The 22,072-nt window shown below is 35.2% G+C and overlaps 1 protein-coding gene across 1 annotated transcript in view; it reads left to right on the top strand.

The window, feature by feature from the left end:
• DLG2 (discs large MAGUK scaffold protein 2) overlaps positions 1-22,072 on the top strand; it is a 767,759-nt gene that overhangs the window by 513,698 nt on the left and 231,989 nt on the right. Inside the window, exon 13 of the mRNA XM_072398627.1 lies at positions 15,555-15,710. Coding sequence (XP_072254728.1) covers positions 15,555-15,710 — 156 coding nt within the window. The remainder of the gene's footprint in view (positions 1-15,554; positions 15,711-22,072) is intronic.

Below are 22,072 nucleotides of genomic sequence, written 5' to 3'. Positions count from 1 at the left end.
ATATATATATATAATATATAAAGGAAGGCTCCCCCATGAGTAATTAGGGGAAAGTATCTTTGACCAAATATTAATTGTTAATATGAGAACAGATAGATCACATAGATAATAAATAAACTTAAAATTGATATATATATACAACGATAATAAACAATTTTTACAGACAGAACATATCTTACTGTACATCTTACATCGGCATTGGCATTGTTATACAATTAGCTCACATAATATAATGAACACAATATGGTAACGCATTTCACGGATTAACAGCTTCGTCAGACCAAGGTTCAAATAATCGATTCCTCATCAATTGTTTGTCATTGAGACCAATGATTGTACATCCATGAAAGGAAGATTTTCCCAATTTTTCTCTGCCATTCAAGAAAAGGTCTGGTCTGCGGCAAGCACACATTCATTATCTGTCACCTCCTTGGTTTCTAACCTGTTTGGTGGAGTGAGCTACTAAGCTTACAGAAGTTCAAAGAATAGCTTATAGCACCCTGATATTTTATTTAGGATCTTTTTTCAGAGGACAGCTGTCCTTCGTAGTTTTGGGTGAACACACTATCTCCTCCTTTTCTTGAATGGCAGAGAATTAATAGGCAAATTTTATCTTCATGAATGTACAATCATTGGTCTCAATGGCAGTAAATTGCTGAGAAAACAATTATTTAAACTTTGGTCTGACAAAGTGGTTTATCCGTGAAACGCGTTACCATATTAGGCCTGATTTATTAAATAACTCCAGTCCTGGATCTTGGGTGATTCAGCCATCCTGAAACGGATTTCTTAGAAGTCATTTGCTTTTTGTTAGCAAATGTTTTCAATTTTGGACCAGATCCTTTACAAGTTTGCTGGATCACCCAGGTTTACTGATGAAAGTGTATCCTCTCCAGTCTTGGAGAGCTTTACTAAATCAAGCCTACTGGATTCAATATATTAGTGACCTAAACAATTGTTTAAACTGTGCATGTAACATATAGACCGGTCACTTTATTCTTATATTCAATGTTCTGTCTAAAAAAGTGTTTGTGCATTACTGTTGCATATTAAAATTGTTGAGTACAATTATTATATTTATATTATTTATTATATTTGTATTATTAAATATTTTATATTTATTTATATTATATTCTGAATTTATTAGTTAATATTTTCTCAAAGACACTTTTGTAAACTACCCATGAAGAGGGTTTGCCTTAATATATCATAAAGGAGATTCTTGTTTAATATTGATTGACAATTCCTGCATTATTTACAAAAAAACGTGATATTTTACATATTTTACTATATGTATTTTATTTGGCTGCATGAACGTCGTAGGGTCCTGCCTTTCATTTTTAGTATCACCCCAATGTGCATATTGGACAAAAACAATCCTAAGAAAACTATGCGTGGCCTTGTGGTATCAGAAAAGAACATAGGGATGTGGGGTCTTATGAAAATGAATTAACCCATTAATGGACAACACTTTAGATATTGAATACCACACATCAACAATCGTACGGGTATAAATGGGCCCTAAGGTTTTCATCTATCACTGGGTATGTGTGCTTGTTTGTGTGAGCAAGGGTTAGTGTGAGATTGTGTATCAATGGGAATGATTTACTAAAAGAGTTTATGCTGTTCACTTAGCAAAACAAGTTATCACTAAGGGACAATACACTTAGCGTAGTGAATTTGGTGATGCTTTGCTTACATCATCCATCCAATCATGTTCAAGCATAATTCATATTTCTCAACAAGTCATTGCATGTGATTGGTTATCTTTTAAATTTCAATTTCCACCATATTTAAGTTGTGTAAATCATTTTTTGAAGGGCAATAATTAACTTAGTTAAAAAACAGCTTAAACCAAATTTTTTAAATCTTCTCCAGTATTTTTACTGTGAGCGTTTACTACATTTTTCTTCGGAGTAGACCAGAACACAAGTTACAATAATAATGATCACTTTATTTTTTACTGTTTTAAAATTGGGTCAATGCACCTATATCAACCCATATGCACCCCATTATGGAACAATAAAGATTTAGATCATAATCAGCTAAATCTGCATAATCAGCTAACTTGAGCTGTGATCTATTTTTTTTGTTTGGAGTGCATTTTTGATGGTAAGCTGGACATAAACCTAGCTGTTAAGGTGCAAGCTATCACTGACCAGCTGAAACGGTCTTATTTGTTTTTATGTATAGTATATTTTATTTTATATTTTTATGTTCTGGCATATGTATGCTGTAAATAAATCAATAGGTGTTTAGGTTACATTACCAGAAACAGTAATTAATTAAATAAATAACATTATACTTTAACAAATCTATACAAAATTTAAAGCTAAAAGTTTATTTTTAGCAAAATTTTGAATTTTGAAAACCTGAAAAGTGATATTTAAACTCATAAGCAACATACTCTACATACCATAAAAATGAAAAATAGCAAAAAAGCAAGAAAGCTTTTTTATATCTAGTGTAAATTGTATTTGGTGTATATTACTTCTTATTCTATAGTCATCACATTTTAACATAAGGCGCAGTCCACATCTGATTGCATATCTACTAACAGGGAACTTGAGCTTCAAAATGGTACACAAGTTTTTATGCTTAAAAAAAATAAACATCAATACGTTAGCATATATAACAGCTATAAAATAAGCCAAACAGCAAAAAGAAAAATAGCAAAAAAAAAAAAAAAATGCAAAAAAAGGTTCCAAAAAAGAAAAGCCATGCTGTCTAACTTTTAAGGAGATTTTATATTGTAGAGCTGGACTCGATATATATAAGACATTCACTGGCTTTTTTTGTGAATACATTAATAAAATAATTTTAATGCAAGCAGTGTAAATACCTTAATATGGTATATTAAATGGAAATTATATACATTTTATAGTTTGCCCTTTACACATGTTATACGATTACAGCATCTCAATAAGTTTTTGGGGTTCTGAAAATCTATTTTTAACAAAACAATTCACAGAAAAACCAACAAATACCAGCTGTATACCTATTCATGAATACAGTTTGTACAAAAAATTCTAATGTAATGCAACACATTTGCATAATATTAAAAGAAACATAAAACATATTAACATGTATGCAATCTGACTTCCCCTATGATTTTGTCATTTCTTTTTTTATTTTTTTATTTTAATAAAATAAAAAGAATAACAAAGGGGACAAAATACTAAAGAAGTCATTTTCATCCTAGCTTGTATTTCCTTAAAATTATTTAAACTGACTAAAACAAATGTAATCAATTATAATAATATTATTATGTTAATATTATTAATTATCTTGTTTTTCTCTGGCCATTTAAAAATGTAAATTTAAAATGTATTTAAGTAAATGTAAAATGTAATATTTTTTTTCATTTCTGTTCATACAAAAAATATATGTTTAAAATAATTTCTATAAGGTTTTAACTATAGCAAACAAGTATTTAGAAAACCTCAAAAGGACCTCAACTTTTTACTATAATGGTTGCCAAGCCTGTGGATAACTTAAGAAAGGAAAAAAGAGAAGGGATGGCATTTTATGGCAACATAAATGTTTTACTTGGAATAAATATATCGCATTCTGAGGAAATATGGAAAGATAGCATGATGGACTATATCAGTTATGGTTCTATAATCATCTCAGAAGGTATTCCAAACATAGGGTTGTCTATGAGCCTGACGCATTTCGCTGTATGGCTTCCTCAGGGGAAAGTAGAGACGAGAATGAACATGTTCAAAATAATCAGAGCAAAAATAAAAAAAATATAATATATAATATAAATAAAATATAGTGCTTTAGGCTAATATTAAAATAATACAAAGAATTGACATAGTGTGTAAGTGATCAGGCAGGTACGTACAGTTTATCCTCAGTAAAATATATAGTAAGTTGTATTGCAGTATATCGTGTCAAGTGTATATATAAATATAAGTGAAAACAGGGGCATGAATTTGAGGTTTTATTTAGGATCAATATATATATGTACAAGGTGCCTTCACAACATGCTGGGTTTTCCAAGAAGAAAGCCGAATATTACCAGTAGCCTTGCAACTTCTATAGCAGAATTTCTAAACCTTTTTGGCATGGAAGAACCCCTAATATAACTTTCAGATGATTATGGCACCCTTATAGATTGCCAAAAAGATTACCTCCTTAATTCCTCGGGTTCCACAGGACCCTTGCTGGGAAACAGTGCTATTTAGGGATTTCCAGTTATTTCTAGGAGGGGTGGAAGTAGGAATATCCTCCTAAATATTAAGCTGTTTCTATATAGAATAACAGCTGTAAATATCTTTAGATATTCAAAATAACGTCTTACCATAATGCAAATAAATAAATAAATTAAAAAAAAATAATATTTAGAAAAAAGCTTTAAAATCAATTAATGTAATGCTATATATGATAGGATTTGTTTATAAATTATTCTACTGTCAATTTGACCAGAATTTGCCCATTAATTTGTTAAAATAAATCATGTTTCCTATTTTGACTGCTGTGCACTTTTGGTTTTCAGGCACTAGGTGGCAGAATAAGTCATTATTTAAATAGGCAAACAAGAAATGTAAAAGGATTCGAATGGCTGTCAGCGAATTTTCAGCCGAATTGGCAGGGGAATTATTTATAATTAATATTTGATTAATATTTAACTATTAATTATGTAATATTATATTAAATAAATATTTTATTAATAAATAATATTGTTTAATATACCTCAAACATAAAATATTATAAATATAAAATGCTCTTATTTCATATAAAGTTAATACTGGCTATGGATATAATAACTCCTTTAGTAAAAGAGCCCCAAAAAATAATTCCAGTGATAAGAGCTCCAGAAATCGTGACCCCCTTTGCTTGACCTAGAATCCAATGAATATTTTGTGGCCGAAGCTATTTGGAGAAGAACATGAGAATGAAAGGGTAAAGTGATTCCCGGTAAAGGTAAAATCCTATTTCATTCCTTTATAAAAATTATTTCAGCAGAAGGTTTTTTTCTTTTTTTTTATAGACTATTTTGGTAAAATGTTATTCAATAATTATTTACATAACATATTAATAAAATTCAAATTTATTCAATTTAATTAAATAGATGTACCTAAGTGCTGTGCATTAATATTTGCACCAATCTGTTAGGCATAATTTTATTTATTTTTTTGTTAAGCAATGCCAATTATGCAAGCATTTTAAAGGCGTAATTAAACAAAAAAATCATTTTGTAATTAAGCTTTTTGAAAGACTCTAAATCAGGATACTCGAGAGCTCCTTTAGGCTAAATAGATGCACAAAGTTCTAGGTTGTTCTTTAAAAAAAACTCTTTTTCACAATTAACGAAAGAGCACATCTATTAAAGACTATTCCAATTTCATTTTTGCAGGTGCAGTAAGTCGGTAAAGTTAAATAATTGAGAGACCGACTAACGCTCCGCAACAAGCCAGGCTGTCCAGAAAACCGTGCTAGAGCTGAGGAAGTAGCTACACTGCTTGAGTTTGGGAGATTAGAGAAGCTTGTACTGCACAGATTGTTCCTGATCTGTTCCAGGTGAGATGAGGACTTTTTCATCTATGTCAAGTTATTAAGATATTGCTATTTTTTTCTAATCCTCTGTCTATATTTTTACCTGATCTTATTTTGCTTACACAGAGGTTATTTATTTTTTTTTTTTTTTGCTAATTGAATTCTTTATTCCTAATCTCCAAACTTCAAACTCAGGCTTTAAATAAAAATGCAGGAAATAAAATAATAAATACAAATGCCAATAAAAATTAAGATATAATAAATCCTATTATTATTTTATTCATAGATTTTAATATATTTTTAATATATATATATATATATATATATATATATATATATATATATATATATATATATACATAGATATATGTGTGTAATAAATATTATATAATAAATATATTATATAAATATATTAAATATTATATAATAAATACTTTATCATATTATATACAATTAAAAATAAAAAAAATCAATATATTTGGCAGGTTTTTTTGCAGGTGATCGGTATTAAACATTCCTTTTTTTATCAGCACTGACAGTGCTTTAATGAGAACACTGAACCCTTATTCTCAACTTTTGAGATTTTTAATTATAAAGCTGGACTCCATATATGTAAGACATATATTAATATGCAGCATGTTTTGTGAAAACGTTATTACATTTAATTTTAATGCATATTTTCAAGGATTTTCAAGGCATATAAGGCATACACAGGATTATAGGACACAATTTTTAAAACATAGTTTTATTATTAAAAAAAATTACCTTGATTTTCATCTATTGGATGAACACAGATACAGTTTTTTCAAATGTAAGTTCTTAAGCTCCAAAACTCGACGCGTTTTGCGGATCATCCATTACCGCTTCCTCAGGAGTAATTGAGGACAGGACATATCATCACAATCCAACTTATAGTAAAAAAAACATGTATTGAACCCTAGAAGGGTTTATTTTACTTTCTTTGTTTAATTGTTATTGCAATCATTGTAAATACCTGAATATAGCATCAGCCACTTGCAGTACCTGCACATTAGAGCTTAGACTGTGGGAGGTATAGGCAGCACAACGTGCCAATCATTCGTGCTGTGAAGGAAGCAGGGGGGACCAGGAGGCAATTTCACCATCACTCAGCTCATCTGCTGCTTTTTTCATTTCAATTATTTCTATTCATAGGCATTTCTATTTTGTTTCTATTCATAGGCAGGTGAGGAACAGGACCTGTAAGTATTAAAATTCTGCAGCAAAAAAAAAAAATAACTTCATAGTCCCTACATAGTCCTACACACATATACTGAAGCACTACGACCAATTTGGATGCAAGCGATAGTTAATCAGGTGAAAGACACAAATCTGTCAAGTTCAGTCACTAGGAAAATGTACATACTATAAACCAGCATATTCCAGATAAAACCATATCTGCATATTTAATCCAGAGGAAGGCAAAAAAACTGTATAAAGCATAGTTCTAATTATTCCAACAGTGGAATAAAATCCTTCCTGATCCCATGAGTCAATCAGATGTTACCTGTCATTCCTCTAAAACTTTAATACTCTGTTAAATTCTGTTCTTCTAGAAAATTAGCCAGCAATCTAAAGAACTTGCTAAAACTACTTCCTGAGAGAGCCGATTCCACATTTTCAGAGACCTTACTGTGAAGAATCCCTTCCTTATGCAGACATTGAACTTCTTTTCTCCAGACGCCCCCTTGTCCTTTGCAATGACCTTAAAGTGAATAATTTTGATGAGACCTCTATATGGACCATGTTTATATTTATATAGGGTGGTCATAACCCCCTGCTGTTATAAAATTGTGGGCCGGAAATACAAACACACAAGAAAAAAATCGCAGGAATGATACAAAGTCCATGCAGAAAGTCTTCTGACACATGTATAATATAGGAGTGCTGAAAATGTAATCTCCATGGGTAGTTTCGGGTTTTTGTGTAATCCACTAAATGTAAGAGATGCTAAATATACAATAAATTGACATAAATAAAAAATTATATGAATGCATGAAGCCTTGTTATGTACCAGATTGCAAATTCAATAATTGATATATTACACTGGTCAACAAACATTTTCTTGCCAAACAGATTAAAATCATTGTAGGTTATGTTTGATGCTCAGCTTCTAAATATGGTAGAGGTTTTGCTAGATTGGCTCTAGCTTTTTAAATAATGACCTCAATAATAACCTCATAGAAAACTAATAAAACATGAAAATTAATCAAAATTAAACTACGTATGCCTACATGTACAAAATGTAATTTTTGAAATACTTAATGTCAATATATTCTATTTTCAGTATAATTACAGAACTAATCACAAAGAAATCATTGACAAACCCCATTTCTATGATTTCATTTTATGCTGATGATGAGGACAATCACGTTGAAGGCTCCAGCAGTAGTCTGCCATCATGTGTCTATCCTATCTGCCCCGATACCTTTCTTCCATCACCTCTTTATCTTGATGGAAATCTTTGCAAATGGCTATAGAGATAGTGTACCTTTATGCTCATAGTAGAGCCCAAATTTTTAAGGTTTAAGAGTAAGTTTTGTACCCGTTCTTCATAATTTTGTGCTTTATGGTTACCCAAAAAGTTTCTGACAACCATGACGTAGCTGTGCCAGGCAGAAGCTACAGTATCAGTCATGGAACATGAAATTTGAATCATTTATCAGTTTCTGAATCTGGGGTCCATCAAAGATTCCTGATTTTCATTTTTCAGTGCTCAGTCCAGGGAGGAATCTACAAATGTATTTGAAGCAATCACCGTCCTTGTTCAGAGCTCTAACAAATTGCTTCATTAATCCCAACTTTATGTGTAGTGGAGGGAGAATGATTTTTTCTTTGTCACCATTGGCTCGGTAATGATGTTCGCTGCACCTTTCTTCATGTTTTCCCTTGGAGGCCATGTCACTTTTTTCCAGTGATCCTGCTTTGCTCTTCTATCCCACAAGCCGATGAAACATCTGTACTTTGTGTATCCACTTTGCTGTCCAAGTAGGAAGTTCACCATTTTTATATCAACACATATGGACCATTGGTGTTCACGATAGAAAAGCTTTTGTAAGACCATTTGGATATTTTCATATTCTTTAAGTTTTGTTGAGTGACCAATTGGAGATGATGCATAGCAGTTGCCATTATGCAGAAAAACAGATTTCAAACTTCAAAGAGGAAAAGCAGCCAGTCTTCTGCTCGGTATTCTGGTACTCCCATGTTGGCTAGTAGTCCGGGGATGTTACAACAGTATACAAAGGCCCTTATTTACTAAAGCTCTCCAGGACTGGAGTGAATACACTTTCTTCAGTGAAGCTGGGTATTCCAGAAAACCTGGAATAGATTTCCTAAAATAATTTACTATTTGCTAGCAAACGTTTTGAATCATGTACCAGATCCATTCCAGGTTTGTTGGATCACCCATCTTCACTGATCAAAGTGTATTCTCTCCTGCCTTAGAGAGCTTTAATAAATCAGGGCCATAGTCTCCATCTTCACTGAAATATGGTCGGAGTGTCCCCTCTCTTGTCCTATAAACCGTTAATTTAACTTCCGGTCCCAGACAGTTCTTTTCTTTTAGCCTGGATGCTAAAAGTTCAGATGCTTGTTTTGACAGACTTACGTCACGTATTAAATCATTGAACTCTTCTTGGGAGAGCTGCTGGTTTGATTAAACACTTCTTTCATATTGACTTCCGCTGCTAACTCCTGGATTACACTCCCATTACACGACCATGTCGGATCCAGGAATATCAGGGACTGAACACTGGTATGGGAAGATCAGCACCATGCGGCACAGGTCGTCTTGCTGATTCTAAATCACCGTACTCCCACTTGTTATTCTTGTAATGATTGAAACCTTTTACATTCACAGCACAAAAATAACGATCATTATGATGATTTTTGGGCTCTCGCCATACCATAGGTACACCATATTTCAAACTTTTCAGTTTTCCACTGACGTAGACACTCTACACAAGTTTTGCATTCCATATAGGGAGCATAATACTTATCTTGGTCCCCCAGTTTAATACCAAAATATGCAAGATATGCTTGTTTCACTGTTTTTGCTGAGAATATTCACCACAAATGTAGCAAAATATATTAGGGTCATTTAAACAACTTCTTCTTGAAGAATTTCTGCACAAAATTCTGTAAAATAAGACAATGTATGAATTAAAAGAAGGCAAATGAAAGTTTCATGAAAATAATTTTACATTTAATATATAAAATGCAAAACATCGGTGTAAATAAAGATTGATAATATGCTAGGTTAACATTTGTTGTTGGTAAAATTGTCTATTCTGATTCCTTTATCACAAGAAATAGAGCCAATTCAATGGACCTCAAGTCATTTCTGGATTCAGCAGACCTAAAATACCCTAAATAACAACAAAAAAAAAACAAAACAAAAAGCTGTGTTATATAAGGGATATATTAAAAATAAAGATTTTAAATATGGGCAACTAAAAAGTAAATAAAGGGAGGGACAAACTAAATGAGTACAGGACAAATATCACCAAAAATGCTGATAAAAATAATACATTAAGAAAAAAGATTTCAGAGGTTTAAGGTTAATAATAACAAGATAAGATAAAAATTAAATGCAATCTATTATGCAGAAGTATTATTAATAATGACCCAGGTAATTGATGACAAAATCTCCAGAATATATCAGTGTCAGTGGGCCTGATTTAATAAAGCTCTCCAAGACTGGAGATAATAGACTATCACAGGAGAACATTGATGATCCAACAAACCTAGAATGGATTTCATAAAATCATTTTCTATTATTTGGCAAATGGTTTCACTCCTTGTGCATATCAATATTAGGTTTACTGGATCACCCAGGTTCTCCCATGTTAGTCTATCTTCTCCAGGCTTGCAGAGCTTTTATAAATTTGACCCATTGCTCCCTGCCTCATTTCCTGGCTTGAGGACATCTATGGTCAGCTAGTCCTTTCATTTTCATTTTTATGGGCTCAATTCTTTAATCCATTGGATTTCGGTTTCTTTCAATCACAGAGGATCAGTATGACACGCGGACAGTGCTCTGCTACAATGAAATCTCAAGCAGTGTTGCCTTGTTTTCTCAAATTGAAATATAGAACACCTCACTCTCTCCTCATCTCCACAACAAAGGGGGGAGGTGATCTGTAGTCTAAAGGTGGAAAACGGAAAAGTGTAAACTATGATGGATGTAAAAGTAGGAAGCAGGGAGGTCCATGCAGTCTATGTGTACAGCTGAAGAACACTTTTAATGTAAACAATGAAAATCAAAACCACATGATGAATATGTATTTGTATGCGCTATATTATTTTGTATTAATGCCTAAATGTTATTATTGTAATTATCTAATTTCTTAACTGATACGACCTTACATTATTCAAAGCTGTATTCACAACAATACTCGCTGTGTGAAATAGCATCTTATAAGAATTTTGAATAACTTTGTATATCATGCCCTGTTTTTTCTGTCTGGCGGTGTCACTCGGAGCAGCAAGGAGACCAATCAGCTTGCAGCATCCCCGGCTTCCCTTTAGCCGTGCAGCCTGAGATGTATTTTCTCAGCATCCCCAGCACAAACTCTGGAGGGGATTTTAGGAGCAAATCAGTCCCCGGCTTTCCAGCCCTACCATTGGCTGCTAGGACATTATAGCCTTTCTGCTCACAGTCACCAGTTGTCTTTTGTAGTGTTAATCTGGGCTAACTTCCTGATGTTTTTATTTGTTGGATTGACTGTAGTTGCCTGTCTGTACCCTCATGAGATTGTATGCTGCCTGGACCAATCTTTGCTTTGACCCCAACTCTGTTTTGTCTTTTCACCTGGATACTTCGTCTGGTGAACTAATTACCTGTGTATGACCTCTTGCTCCGTTTTCTAGACTCTTCGGTATTGTGTTATCTGTGGCCTCCTGGCCCTCTGTCAGTCCTTCCCCAGACACCATCCTTTGCACACAGAAGTCTGAGGGCAGCTGTGTGATTGGAATGCCCAACTAGCCCCCTAAGGCTGAGTGGGGGTAAAAAGTGGGAAGCTAGATTGCGGGACTGGTGTCTGATGAGGGCTGTTACTGAACCAGGGCCTTACACACTGTATGTCAACCATTGTTGTGTATGTGATGACAGCTGCCTTCACCACCTCTCAGGATATGGGCTGCCTCCCCTTAGGGAGTTGAAATGGTGTGCATTTGGGACCCCCCTTCATATTTGCCCAGGTCTCTTATTTTTTTTTATAAAACTGGACACCAGGTGTGGGTATCAGGTGTAGGGATATGGGTTGTACCAGTAGTACACCTGTACACAGAAACCTTCTTCCTAAGGCTGGCCATACCCATTTACCTATCCAGGAGCAATGTTGTCACCCAAAGAAAGGAGTAGTTTTGGAAATACTGAACATATACAACATAAATTTCCTAATAAAGGAAGAGAAAGTTCTGTAATCACAGAGGAGAATGACTTAGGGCTGATAAAAGTGTATGAGATAACACCGGCAAGTGCTCAGGACCCAGGACAGAAATGGATTGTATTAAACTTATTAAAAAGCTATACCAAATCTCCTCCAATAATAAATAAACAGACAATGGTGCAAATAAGGGTTCATATGCACTGTAAATGTGTGACTTTATATATTTGCTGTATAAATACAATTTTATTACAATGTAGCAAATAGTCATTTCTTCTACTTCCTAAACACATCTGAAATTCCTTTCTCAGCGTTGAACAAGAAGGACTTTTAAGAGGAGCGTTCCGACCACTTGTTTTATCCTCTGATGATACAAAATGTCATCCTGGTCGATATTCTCTGCTGGAGCTTGATTTATGCACTCTCTAGATTAGGCAAAAAGTCAATTCCAGATTGAACACTGTAATGCATTTTCAATTAACCATTTCCTCCTGGAGACAACCACAGTTCTCTCTCACACTCTATATCCTGGAAGTTTTCAAAGTTCCATCATAAGAATGAAATTATGAGAATTCCATAAGTTTAATGCTGAATTGTGCAAATTGATACCGGGGATGATTTACTACGGTAAATGAAATGTAGCTCAACCCTCCAATCATGTGCAAGGAAAAACTCTTTAAGTTTTTTTTTGCATGTGATTGGGTATTGTAAACTATTACTACATTCACTAAGCTAAGTGAATTATCCCTGCAAGGTGATAATTCATCATGGTAAGCAAACAGCCTGTAATTCAGCCCCACTGTATCCAATGTATTGGAAGTTCCAGGGAATGGCCACTTTTATAGTCCACATTCAATAGTGTTAGTTCTTTGTTCTTCTGTCCATCAGTTATGCCCCATACAGAGGTCTGATGGACATCAGAGAATCATCAGTGGAAACAATCTTTTGTGGTTTCCATTGATAGATGAATTAACGATTGCTGTACACACAGCGCCCTTATGTTCCATAGAGAGGGGAGGATGAGTGGGCTGCACCCTGCCGCACCCTCTATAGGAGCAGATGATCAGTCATCATCTCTCTGCCATGGCGGGACATCGGGGACTTTACATTAGTCTCAGGCGATTATCAAAGATGTGCCTAAGGGCAGTGGCCAACAACCTTTCCGACCTCACAGACCACTAAGTTCACCGAATGTGGACCACGCATGCGCGGGGTGCCGTGTGTCAATAAAAGGGAAAGAAATTTCCCCCAGAGTGACGTCATGATGCCAGAACCCCCCACTCTCCCATCGCAGTCTCAGACCTGTTTGCTAAATTCCGGGACGCAACAAAAGTTTTGTCCACAGCCCTTCACTATTGTCCCCCCAGGATGTTTAGCAAAGCACGTCTGAGCCTGTAATGAGAGAGTGGGTGGGTTGTGTCCATATGGGGGACAGAGCCACAGACCACCAAAATGTTCTCATTTTCTCAATTTTTATCAGTTGGCAACCGCTACTTTAGGAAAGCCATAACCTCTCCCAGTTATTTACAGTGGTTATTTTATTTTATTTAGTTTCATTATACTTTTGTCCTATTTTGCTAAAAAAAAGTAACTGTGTCTTTCTTGTACTATGTGGACTTGTATGTATATGCAAAAAAAAATACAGTAAAGATAAAAAATGTAGAGCCGGCAATGTGAAGTGTGATAAAAACAAAATTAGGAGTAGAAAAATTCTGAGCAACAAAAGTACTTTGAAAAAATATATATTAAATATCCCTATGTGTTTGGTAAATATATAGCCAGAGTAGGCATTACCAAATGGGCCAATGGGGGTACAGTTAGGAAACAATCTAACAATCTTGTTAAATTTCTTTTTAAGGCGTATTTATTTGTAGCAAGCAATCAGAATCTATTTTGTTCCAGTCTGACTCCAGCATAGAATATTATAATTGGCTATTTTGATTTATTACTCTTCAGAATTAAAAGTTTGATATTAAATAAAGTCAGTAGTTCCAAAGTGAAGAGTTGGCAATGTTGGACATATGCCAGACTGCTTTAAGATGTCTCTATGTATGGCAAGGTTTGGCATTGATTGGAGATGCGCCAATGTCTGGACTGGGGATTAAACTGAATTGGGAAGATTCTTGAGTTCCAAAAGAATTGTCATCATGTTGGTTCAGATTGAAATATTAAAAAAAATTGAATAACCATGAAAGAGTTTCACTTTACAACTCTGGTTTCAGTCACTTATATCACATTATAAATGCCATGATTGGACCTCACATGGTAATAAGCTGGTGCTGGAACAGGTAGCTGGGGGTATGATTCCTTGGGGATGCTGGGCATATGGTGGGAAGATGGGGGAACATTGGCTCCTATGATGGGGTGCAGGCATTTTGGTGAGTGTGGCTAAGATGGTATCCACTACTAGATGGCAGCCTAAATGATTGCCTCTGCTGCTTATACCTAGATATGGCCCTGAGGCCCAGAGAATGAGGTCTGGGGGGCCACATCCATAAACATAGGGTTATAACATTAACATCTGAGGTTGGATTGACATTTAAAAGTGTTCAAGTGAAGAAATGGGTCAAAGAACCTTTTTTTGTCCTTCATCTTATTATTACTCTCCAAATGTTTGATTTATATTATTATTATTATGTATTTTTTTTGCACTGAAAAAAGTAAAATGATTCATTTAAATAATGTGGGTGAGGGTTTGTCAATGTTTGTATGGAGAAAGTGTGTATTGTACTAGGGAAAGTATGTTTCCGGCACCCACACTTGGGAAAAGAGAGGCTCAGGACTTCAGATTGAATTAAAAGATATTTGACTGACATTACGATGTTTTAACTATTGTACATCATTGGACTCCTCCATTTTTATCAAATGTATTAAAATGTGGTGTGTGCATAGCTTTGTTTCCCTCCTTCAGCCATGGTTTTATCATGTGTGTCAATGCATCCATCTCAGCCATTGTTGTTTCTTTACAGTGCCTGGGAATGGCTGGTGGTTTTGTAAACTTGTAATATGGTTCAAGGTTATAGCAATATACTAATATGGGAAAAATGATTTTTATGGAAATAACTGAACACTCGCTTCTAGTCCACAAAGGAGACAATTATGAAAAGATAACATAGGAACATACAGTATGTGTAAAAGGAAAAAGAAATTAAAAAAAAGGGAATTCAGTAAGTTGGCAGCCAAGTGAGCATCTATGAATACAAAGAATTCCTAAAGATTCCAATATAAAACATTATATATAGTATATGCACACACTAAGGATAACCTCAATATTCTAAAGCGTGCTTCTCAACCATTGACCACCAAGTGAACGTACCATGAACTTGGCATATCATAAACATCGGCAGGGGTTCCCTGAGACCGGATCGTTATTTCAAGGGTTCCCTGATGGTCAAAAAATTGGGACAGGCTAATTAAAGGTGTAAATATTATAAACTATGGGAACTATTTGTGCAATTATATCAATTGAATGCTGTTTCTAGCTGTTTGCAATGGGCTGCTGCATTTGCTTTTTGTAAAGGGCGTAGCGTTATAAATGTGGTAAAGACACAAAAGTTACGTGTGAATCCTAAAACAGCAGATTGCCCGATTATTGGAGCATACATATTGATTTTGTTTTCCGCTTCTGTTGTCTTCTAGGTCTCCGGAGCCGGTTTACAGCACTGTAAATAAACTAGGTGACAAACCTTCGTCTCCCAGACAATATTCTCCTGTAGAATGTGATAAAAGCTTCCTACTTACATCTCCTTATCCTCATTTCCACGGAGGCCTTCTTCCCGAGTCTGAAATTTCCAGGTATGAGACATCCTTTGTTCTATTTTATATAGTCCAAAATTGAAATTATTATTATTAATAAATATTATTGTTAATAGCGCCAACATATTACGTAGTGTCGTACATTAAATAGGGGTTGCAAATGATGAACAGATACAAACAATGGACCTGATTTAATAAAGCTGGAGAGGATACACTTTTATCAGTTAAGCTGGGTGATACAGCAAACCTGGAATTAATCTGGTCCTGGATTGAAAACATTTGCTAGCAAATGATTTAGAAGAAATCCATTCCAGGTTTGCTGGATTACCCAGCTTTGCTGATGAAAGTGTATCCTCGCTGAAAGGATCTGCTTCTACTAGTTCCTCCCTTCACTCGCCAGCCTTGGAGAGCTTTAATAAATCAGGCCCAATAACACAGGAGGGGGAGAGGATTCTGCTAAAAAGAGCTTACAATCTAAGGGGTTAAAGAACTTCTGAAAGTTTAACTTTTCTGGTTTTGTTCGGTGGCCAAATTAAAGAAGTCAAGGTCCACCCTGTGATGTCCTAAATGACAGCCCTAAAGGAGTATCAAATCCCAACTATATAATGAACAAGACTCATGGTCTTTCCTTACCTTTACTGACTGTGCCAAATCCTTCATTGGTGTCTCATACACCACCCCTCCCGGACACTGCAGATCAAAGTGGGAGGATATCAAAGCTGCCGAATCAGAAAGCAGTGGGCGGGGTGGGGTGGGGCCAGGTTCCTATTGACAGTGTGCAAGTTTGTAAATCAGTGCAGACAATGCTGGTAGCCACACCCCCTGCAACCTTTGCAATCAAATGTAGTGCAAGCAGGCATTTGTGGAACTTTGAAAGGATGCTAAGAGAAAACTGTATATATGGACGGACTACGGCACATAGTCCTGCACACAAATACAATACCTCCTATTCATACGCATAGGAGTTTGTACTTTGTTCCTGAACAGACCCGATTACACAAATAATAAATCCACGTAGGCTAACAATAAAAATGTTGTAACTAGAATCTGTCTTTCTTCCATTGTTAATATTTCCAAATAAAAAATGTGTTAATAAATAGCATCAATGTCTGTATTTTCCAACATTTAGAAAAAAGAAATATAAAATTGTTTATTTAGACAAAAAAATATTAGTGTCACATTTTTAACCTTAATGTTGCACTGCCACCTAGTGACCAAAAAAGATATTTATGGTCTGACTCTATTTCCTTATAAATAGTTATAAAGCTATAGTTAGGGAGGGCTTTGTGCCCTGACATGTTTTTAGGCAAACAAATATTAAACCACTTGACTATGTTGTTATTTTACAATAATTTAATTCTACATTCTAGGTATAAAAAGACAACTTTTTTTTTAAATAAGAGCCAATTGCAAGCTATGGGCAATGGGATCCCAATTCTAAACACATTACCAATTTTCAGATACTTAAACCAGTTTTAAAAGTTGAATTTGTTTCAAATAATAGTGTATTAGATAGGTAGTCACTTGTTTTTGCTTTTTCTGCCTGTAGTGTTTTGGCAAAAAAAATGATGTTCTCTTGTAGGTTGTTTTAGGATGTAATGATATAAAATGCAATTCAAAGGTAAATGTATGATGCACTCAACACACAGCAAACCATGCAGTCAATAAACACAGCACTAGAACACAGAATCTAAATATATGCATTATACGTACTCTGGCTCCCTCTAGTGATAAAATAACAAAATACACTTCAAATTCAACACAAGCAAAACATTTCTGTTTTCATTAATTGTGTTAGAGTAGTTCAAGTAAATTGATTAGATGTTTTTTTTTTTTACATTTTTTTATTTTGCTCTACCAAGCACAAAACACTTTTTACACTTATACAATACACACATTTACAATGTAAATTTGTTGCAAATAAAGCCCTAATTTCCACTAATTCTGCCAATAGCATCAGCATCTGTATTATTTGATTAAAAAAAATATTTTTTTAAGTTATTTCTATATTGTAAAGAAAACAAATATATGATTTAAAAAATGTAATGGGTTATTCCACTGCCACCTAGTGGTCATAAAATATATTGAATGTCTTTTTCCCTTTTATAACATAAAGAAGTGGCAACTTCACAGTTTTTAAAAAGAAGTTTTATTTCATAACATCAGATTTATAAATAATGCTGATCAATTCTTATATGTTGGTGATCTGGAATAATTTGCTGTATTGTAATTATTTTAAATTGATGTTCAAATCACTTCAATGGAGTAACTGACTCTTTTTTTACCCATGATCCCCACTTTTGCACATGTGAGATACTGAAAGATGGCATTATTTGTGTATGAATTGATAGGTCACAAAGGCTTTACCTTCTCCCTAAATCATTACAAAGTCAGATTCCTGCATCCTTGCCTGCTAGACAATACATTACAGGCAGAAATATTTTTAGATGCTAGAAATGTTTTTGAACAGAGTTTACATTAACGGGCTAATATTATATTCTGATACCGAATACGATAGCATTTCATATTCAAATTACTTTACCCATTCCAATAACAGTGTCGGGGTACTTGGGTAGAAGCTGCAACATTTTTTTTATCTTGGTCAAAGCAGTGCTACCATTGTCAACATCTCACAAACTGCACAAACATTATTATTATTAACTTGTATTTATATAGTGCTGACATATTATGCAGCGCTGTACAAAGTCCATAGTCATGTGACTAGCTGTCCCTCAATGGACCTCATAATCTAATGTCCCTTCCATAGTCATTTGTCATTACCAGTCAATAGGCAGTTTTTGTTAAGGCCAATAACCTAACTGCACATTTTTAGGATGTAGAAGGAAAATGGAGTACTCAGAGGAAACCCATGAAAACATGAGAAAAACATACAAACTCATTGCAGATAGTGTCCTGGCCCAGATTTGGGACCCAGCGCTGCAATGGCCACAGTGCTAACCACTGAACCAATAATGCAAACTCCACTTTACCTCTTGCCCATTACTAAACTACAGAGCCTTGATTGTTAGTAAGGGAGCAGCAATGAGTAATATTTTGGTCCAGCCAATCAGAGCAGATGGTTGGAGGACTTTTAGCAATTTGGTTATCTTTGACTCCCCACTGGTGACCTAATTTGAAATGTAAAATGGACCAAAAAGATGACTGTTGTAAGCAGACCTGGGTCATCCAGGAGGAAACTTAGGCAGGAGAATAGGAAGCACCAACAACCCTTACCTTCGGATACTACTGTCCTGAGATAATAAAGTTCTCTAAGACTGGAGAAAATCTTTGAGAGGTGAACCCAGGTTCACCATTGATAGTCTTTCTTCTCCAAATGCGAGTGGATGCGCGCACTCGAGTCCCGGACCGCGGTAATCCGCGATCGCGGGTCGCGCGTATTATCGCGCTTCCCGCGATCGCGGATTTCAATGATGAATCAGGGGCATTGTGTTAGAGTAGTTCAAGTAATTTGACTATATGTTTCTTTCTTCCCTTTTCCTTTTTTTTGTAATATTTTTTTTTTTTTTTTGTCTACATTTTTTTATTTTGCTCTACCAAGCACAATACACTTTTTATACTTAAACAATACACACATTTACAATGTAAATGTGTTGCAAAAAAAACATAATTTCTACTAAATCTGCTAATAGCATCAGCATCTGTATTATTTAATTAAAAAAAATATTTTTTTGAAGTTATTTTTTATGTTGGAAAGAAAACAAGTATGATTTTAAAAAAATGTAATGAGTTATTCCACTGCCACCTAGTGGTCATAAAATATATTGAATGTCTTTTTCTCTTCTATAACACAAAGGTGACTTTATAAAGAAGTGGCAACTTCACAGTTTTCAAAATTATTCTTTATTTTCATACCATCAGATTTATAAATACTGCTGATCAATTCTTATATGTTGGTGATCTAAAATAAATTGCTGTGTTGTAATTATTTTAAATTGATGTTCAAATCACTTCAAAGCAGTATCTGACTCTTTTTTTACCCATGATCCCCACTTTTGCATATGTGATTAACTGAATGATGGCATTATTTGTGTATGAATTGTTAGGTCACAAAGGCTTTTCTTTCTCCCTAAATCATTACAAAGTCAGATTCCTGCATCCTTGCCTGCTAGACAAAACATTACAGACAGAAATATTTGTAGATGCTAGAAATGTTTTTGAACAGAGTTTACATTAATGGGCCGTTATTATATTCTGATACCGAATATGGTAGCATTTCATATTCAAATTACTTTACCCATTCCAATACCAGTGTCGGGGTACTTGGGTAGAAGCTGCAACATTTTTAAGCAGAGCTACCATTGGCAACATCCCACAAACTGCACAAACATTAATATATTACCTTGTATTTATATAGTGCCGACATATTATGCAGTGCTGTACAAAGTCCATAGTCATGTGACTAGCTGTCTCTCAATGGACCTCATAATCTAATGTCCCTACCATAGTCATTTGTCATTACCAGTCAATAGGCAATTTTTGTAAAGGCCGATAACCTAACTGCACATTTTTGGGATGTAGAAGGAAAATGGAGTACACAGAGGAAACCCATGCAAACATGAGGAAAACATACAAACTCCTTGCAGATAGTGTCCTGGCCCAGATTTGAACCTGGGACCCAGCGCTGCAGTGGCTACAGTGCTAGGCAATGAGCCAATAATGCAAACTCCACTTTACCTCTTGCCTATGGCTAAACTACAGAGCCTTGATTGTTAGTAAGTGAGCAGCAATGAGTGAGATTTTGGTCCAGCCAATCAGAGCAGAAGGTTGGAGGACTTTTAGCAATTTGGTTGTCTTTGACTCCCCACTGGTGACCTAACTTGAAATGTAAATGGACCAAAAAGATGACTGTTGTAAGCAGACCTGGGTCATCCAGGAGGAAACTTAGGCAGCAGATTAGGGCTTGGTGGTTACATAAGAATCACCAACAACCCTTACCTTCAGATACTACTGTCCTGAGATAATAAAGTTCTCTAAGACTGGAGAAAATCTTTGAGAGGTGAACCCAGGTTCACCATTGATAGTCTTTCTTCTCCAATCTTCAATCAATTGAAACTTGGTCACTACTATGCTTATGGTTCTCCTTGCTGGAGAGGAAGCTGTACCTGAAGATCTGAAGTACAAGGATCTCCCTGTTTCTGCTTCTGTGGATCCGGGCTTTCTATACTTCCACTGCTGCTTTATAATTGGTCTCTAACCAGTCATTAGGGGTGGGTCTGGCATAAAGCAAAGCCCTGCATCTACCAAGATGGAAACTTCAACACGCAGTCATTAGTAGACCACCAGGGGGGGAAACACCAGCTGAATCTGGAGTACACGGATCTCCCTAATTCTATTTCATTCATTGTATGGATCTGGGCAATCTATATTTCCCCCTGCTGCTTTATGAATACTCCCTAACCAAGCATTAGGAGTGAGGCTAGCATAAAGCAAAGCTCTGCATCCACCAAGATGGCCACTTCTATACTGAGACATAGTCATTATTAGGTTACTGGTAGGTAAAAACACCAGCTGGATTTGGAGTACAGGGATCTGCCTACTTCAGCTTCATCTTTTCTGTGCATCCTGGTTTTCTCTACTTCTCCTGCTGCTTTATGATTGGTCCCTAAACAGTCATTGGGGGGTGGTCTCGCATAAATAAAAGCCCTTCATCTACTATGATGGCCACTTCCACACAGAAACACAGTCATTATTAGGTCACCAGGTTGGAAAAACTCCAGCTGGATCTGGAGTGCAAGGATCTCCCTGCCTTGGCTTCATGAGTTCTATGGTCTGGCACAAAGCAAATCAATGCCTCTACCAAGATGGCCACTTCCACACCAAGAAACAGTCATTAGCAGGTCACCGGTGGGGAATAACTGCAGCTGTGGTAAAACCAATGACATACAATGATCTGTTTACAGAAGGTAGTGTTGTATTTTACTATAACAAGTTGTTGGCTTTTTCTTGATACATGCCCAATGTCAGTAGGGTAGTGTAGACCAATGTTTCCTATCCTTTTTAACCCCGAGGAACCCTTGAAATAATTTTCAAGTTCTAGGGAACCCATGTAAAAAATAATAATTGGGTGTCAGTGGGAAGGATGCAACTTATATTGGTGGTCATTGAGTGAACCAAGTGGTGGATCATAATTCCATCTTTACAGACAGTTTAAGAGATCATTGTCATCATGCCATTGGTTCAGCCAAGTTGTGTCAGATTTTTTAACTAGGTCGGCACCATCCAATGAAAGGCCAATCTGTAACAACTCAAGGCAATTTCTGGAAGAACCCTAGAGATCCACAGTATCCTGGGCAGGAATAGCTGGTATACACTTTGTGTAGTTTTCGGAGCTATATTTATGCATAGAAATAAATGTTTCTTAAATAAAAGAGATAAAAAAA

This window comes from Pyxicephalus adspersus, chromosome 1, assembly GCF_032062135.1.
Source record: "Pyxicephalus adspersus chromosome 1, UCB_Pads_2.0, whole genome shotgun sequence".
Classification (NCBI taxonomy): domain Eukaryota; kingdom Metazoa; phylum Chordata; class Amphibia; order Anura; family Pyxicephalidae; genus Pyxicephalus; species Pyxicephalus adspersus.
The sequence above is the reverse complement of the archived record's forward strand: the minus strand, read 5'-3'. Positions and strand labels throughout refer to the sequence as shown.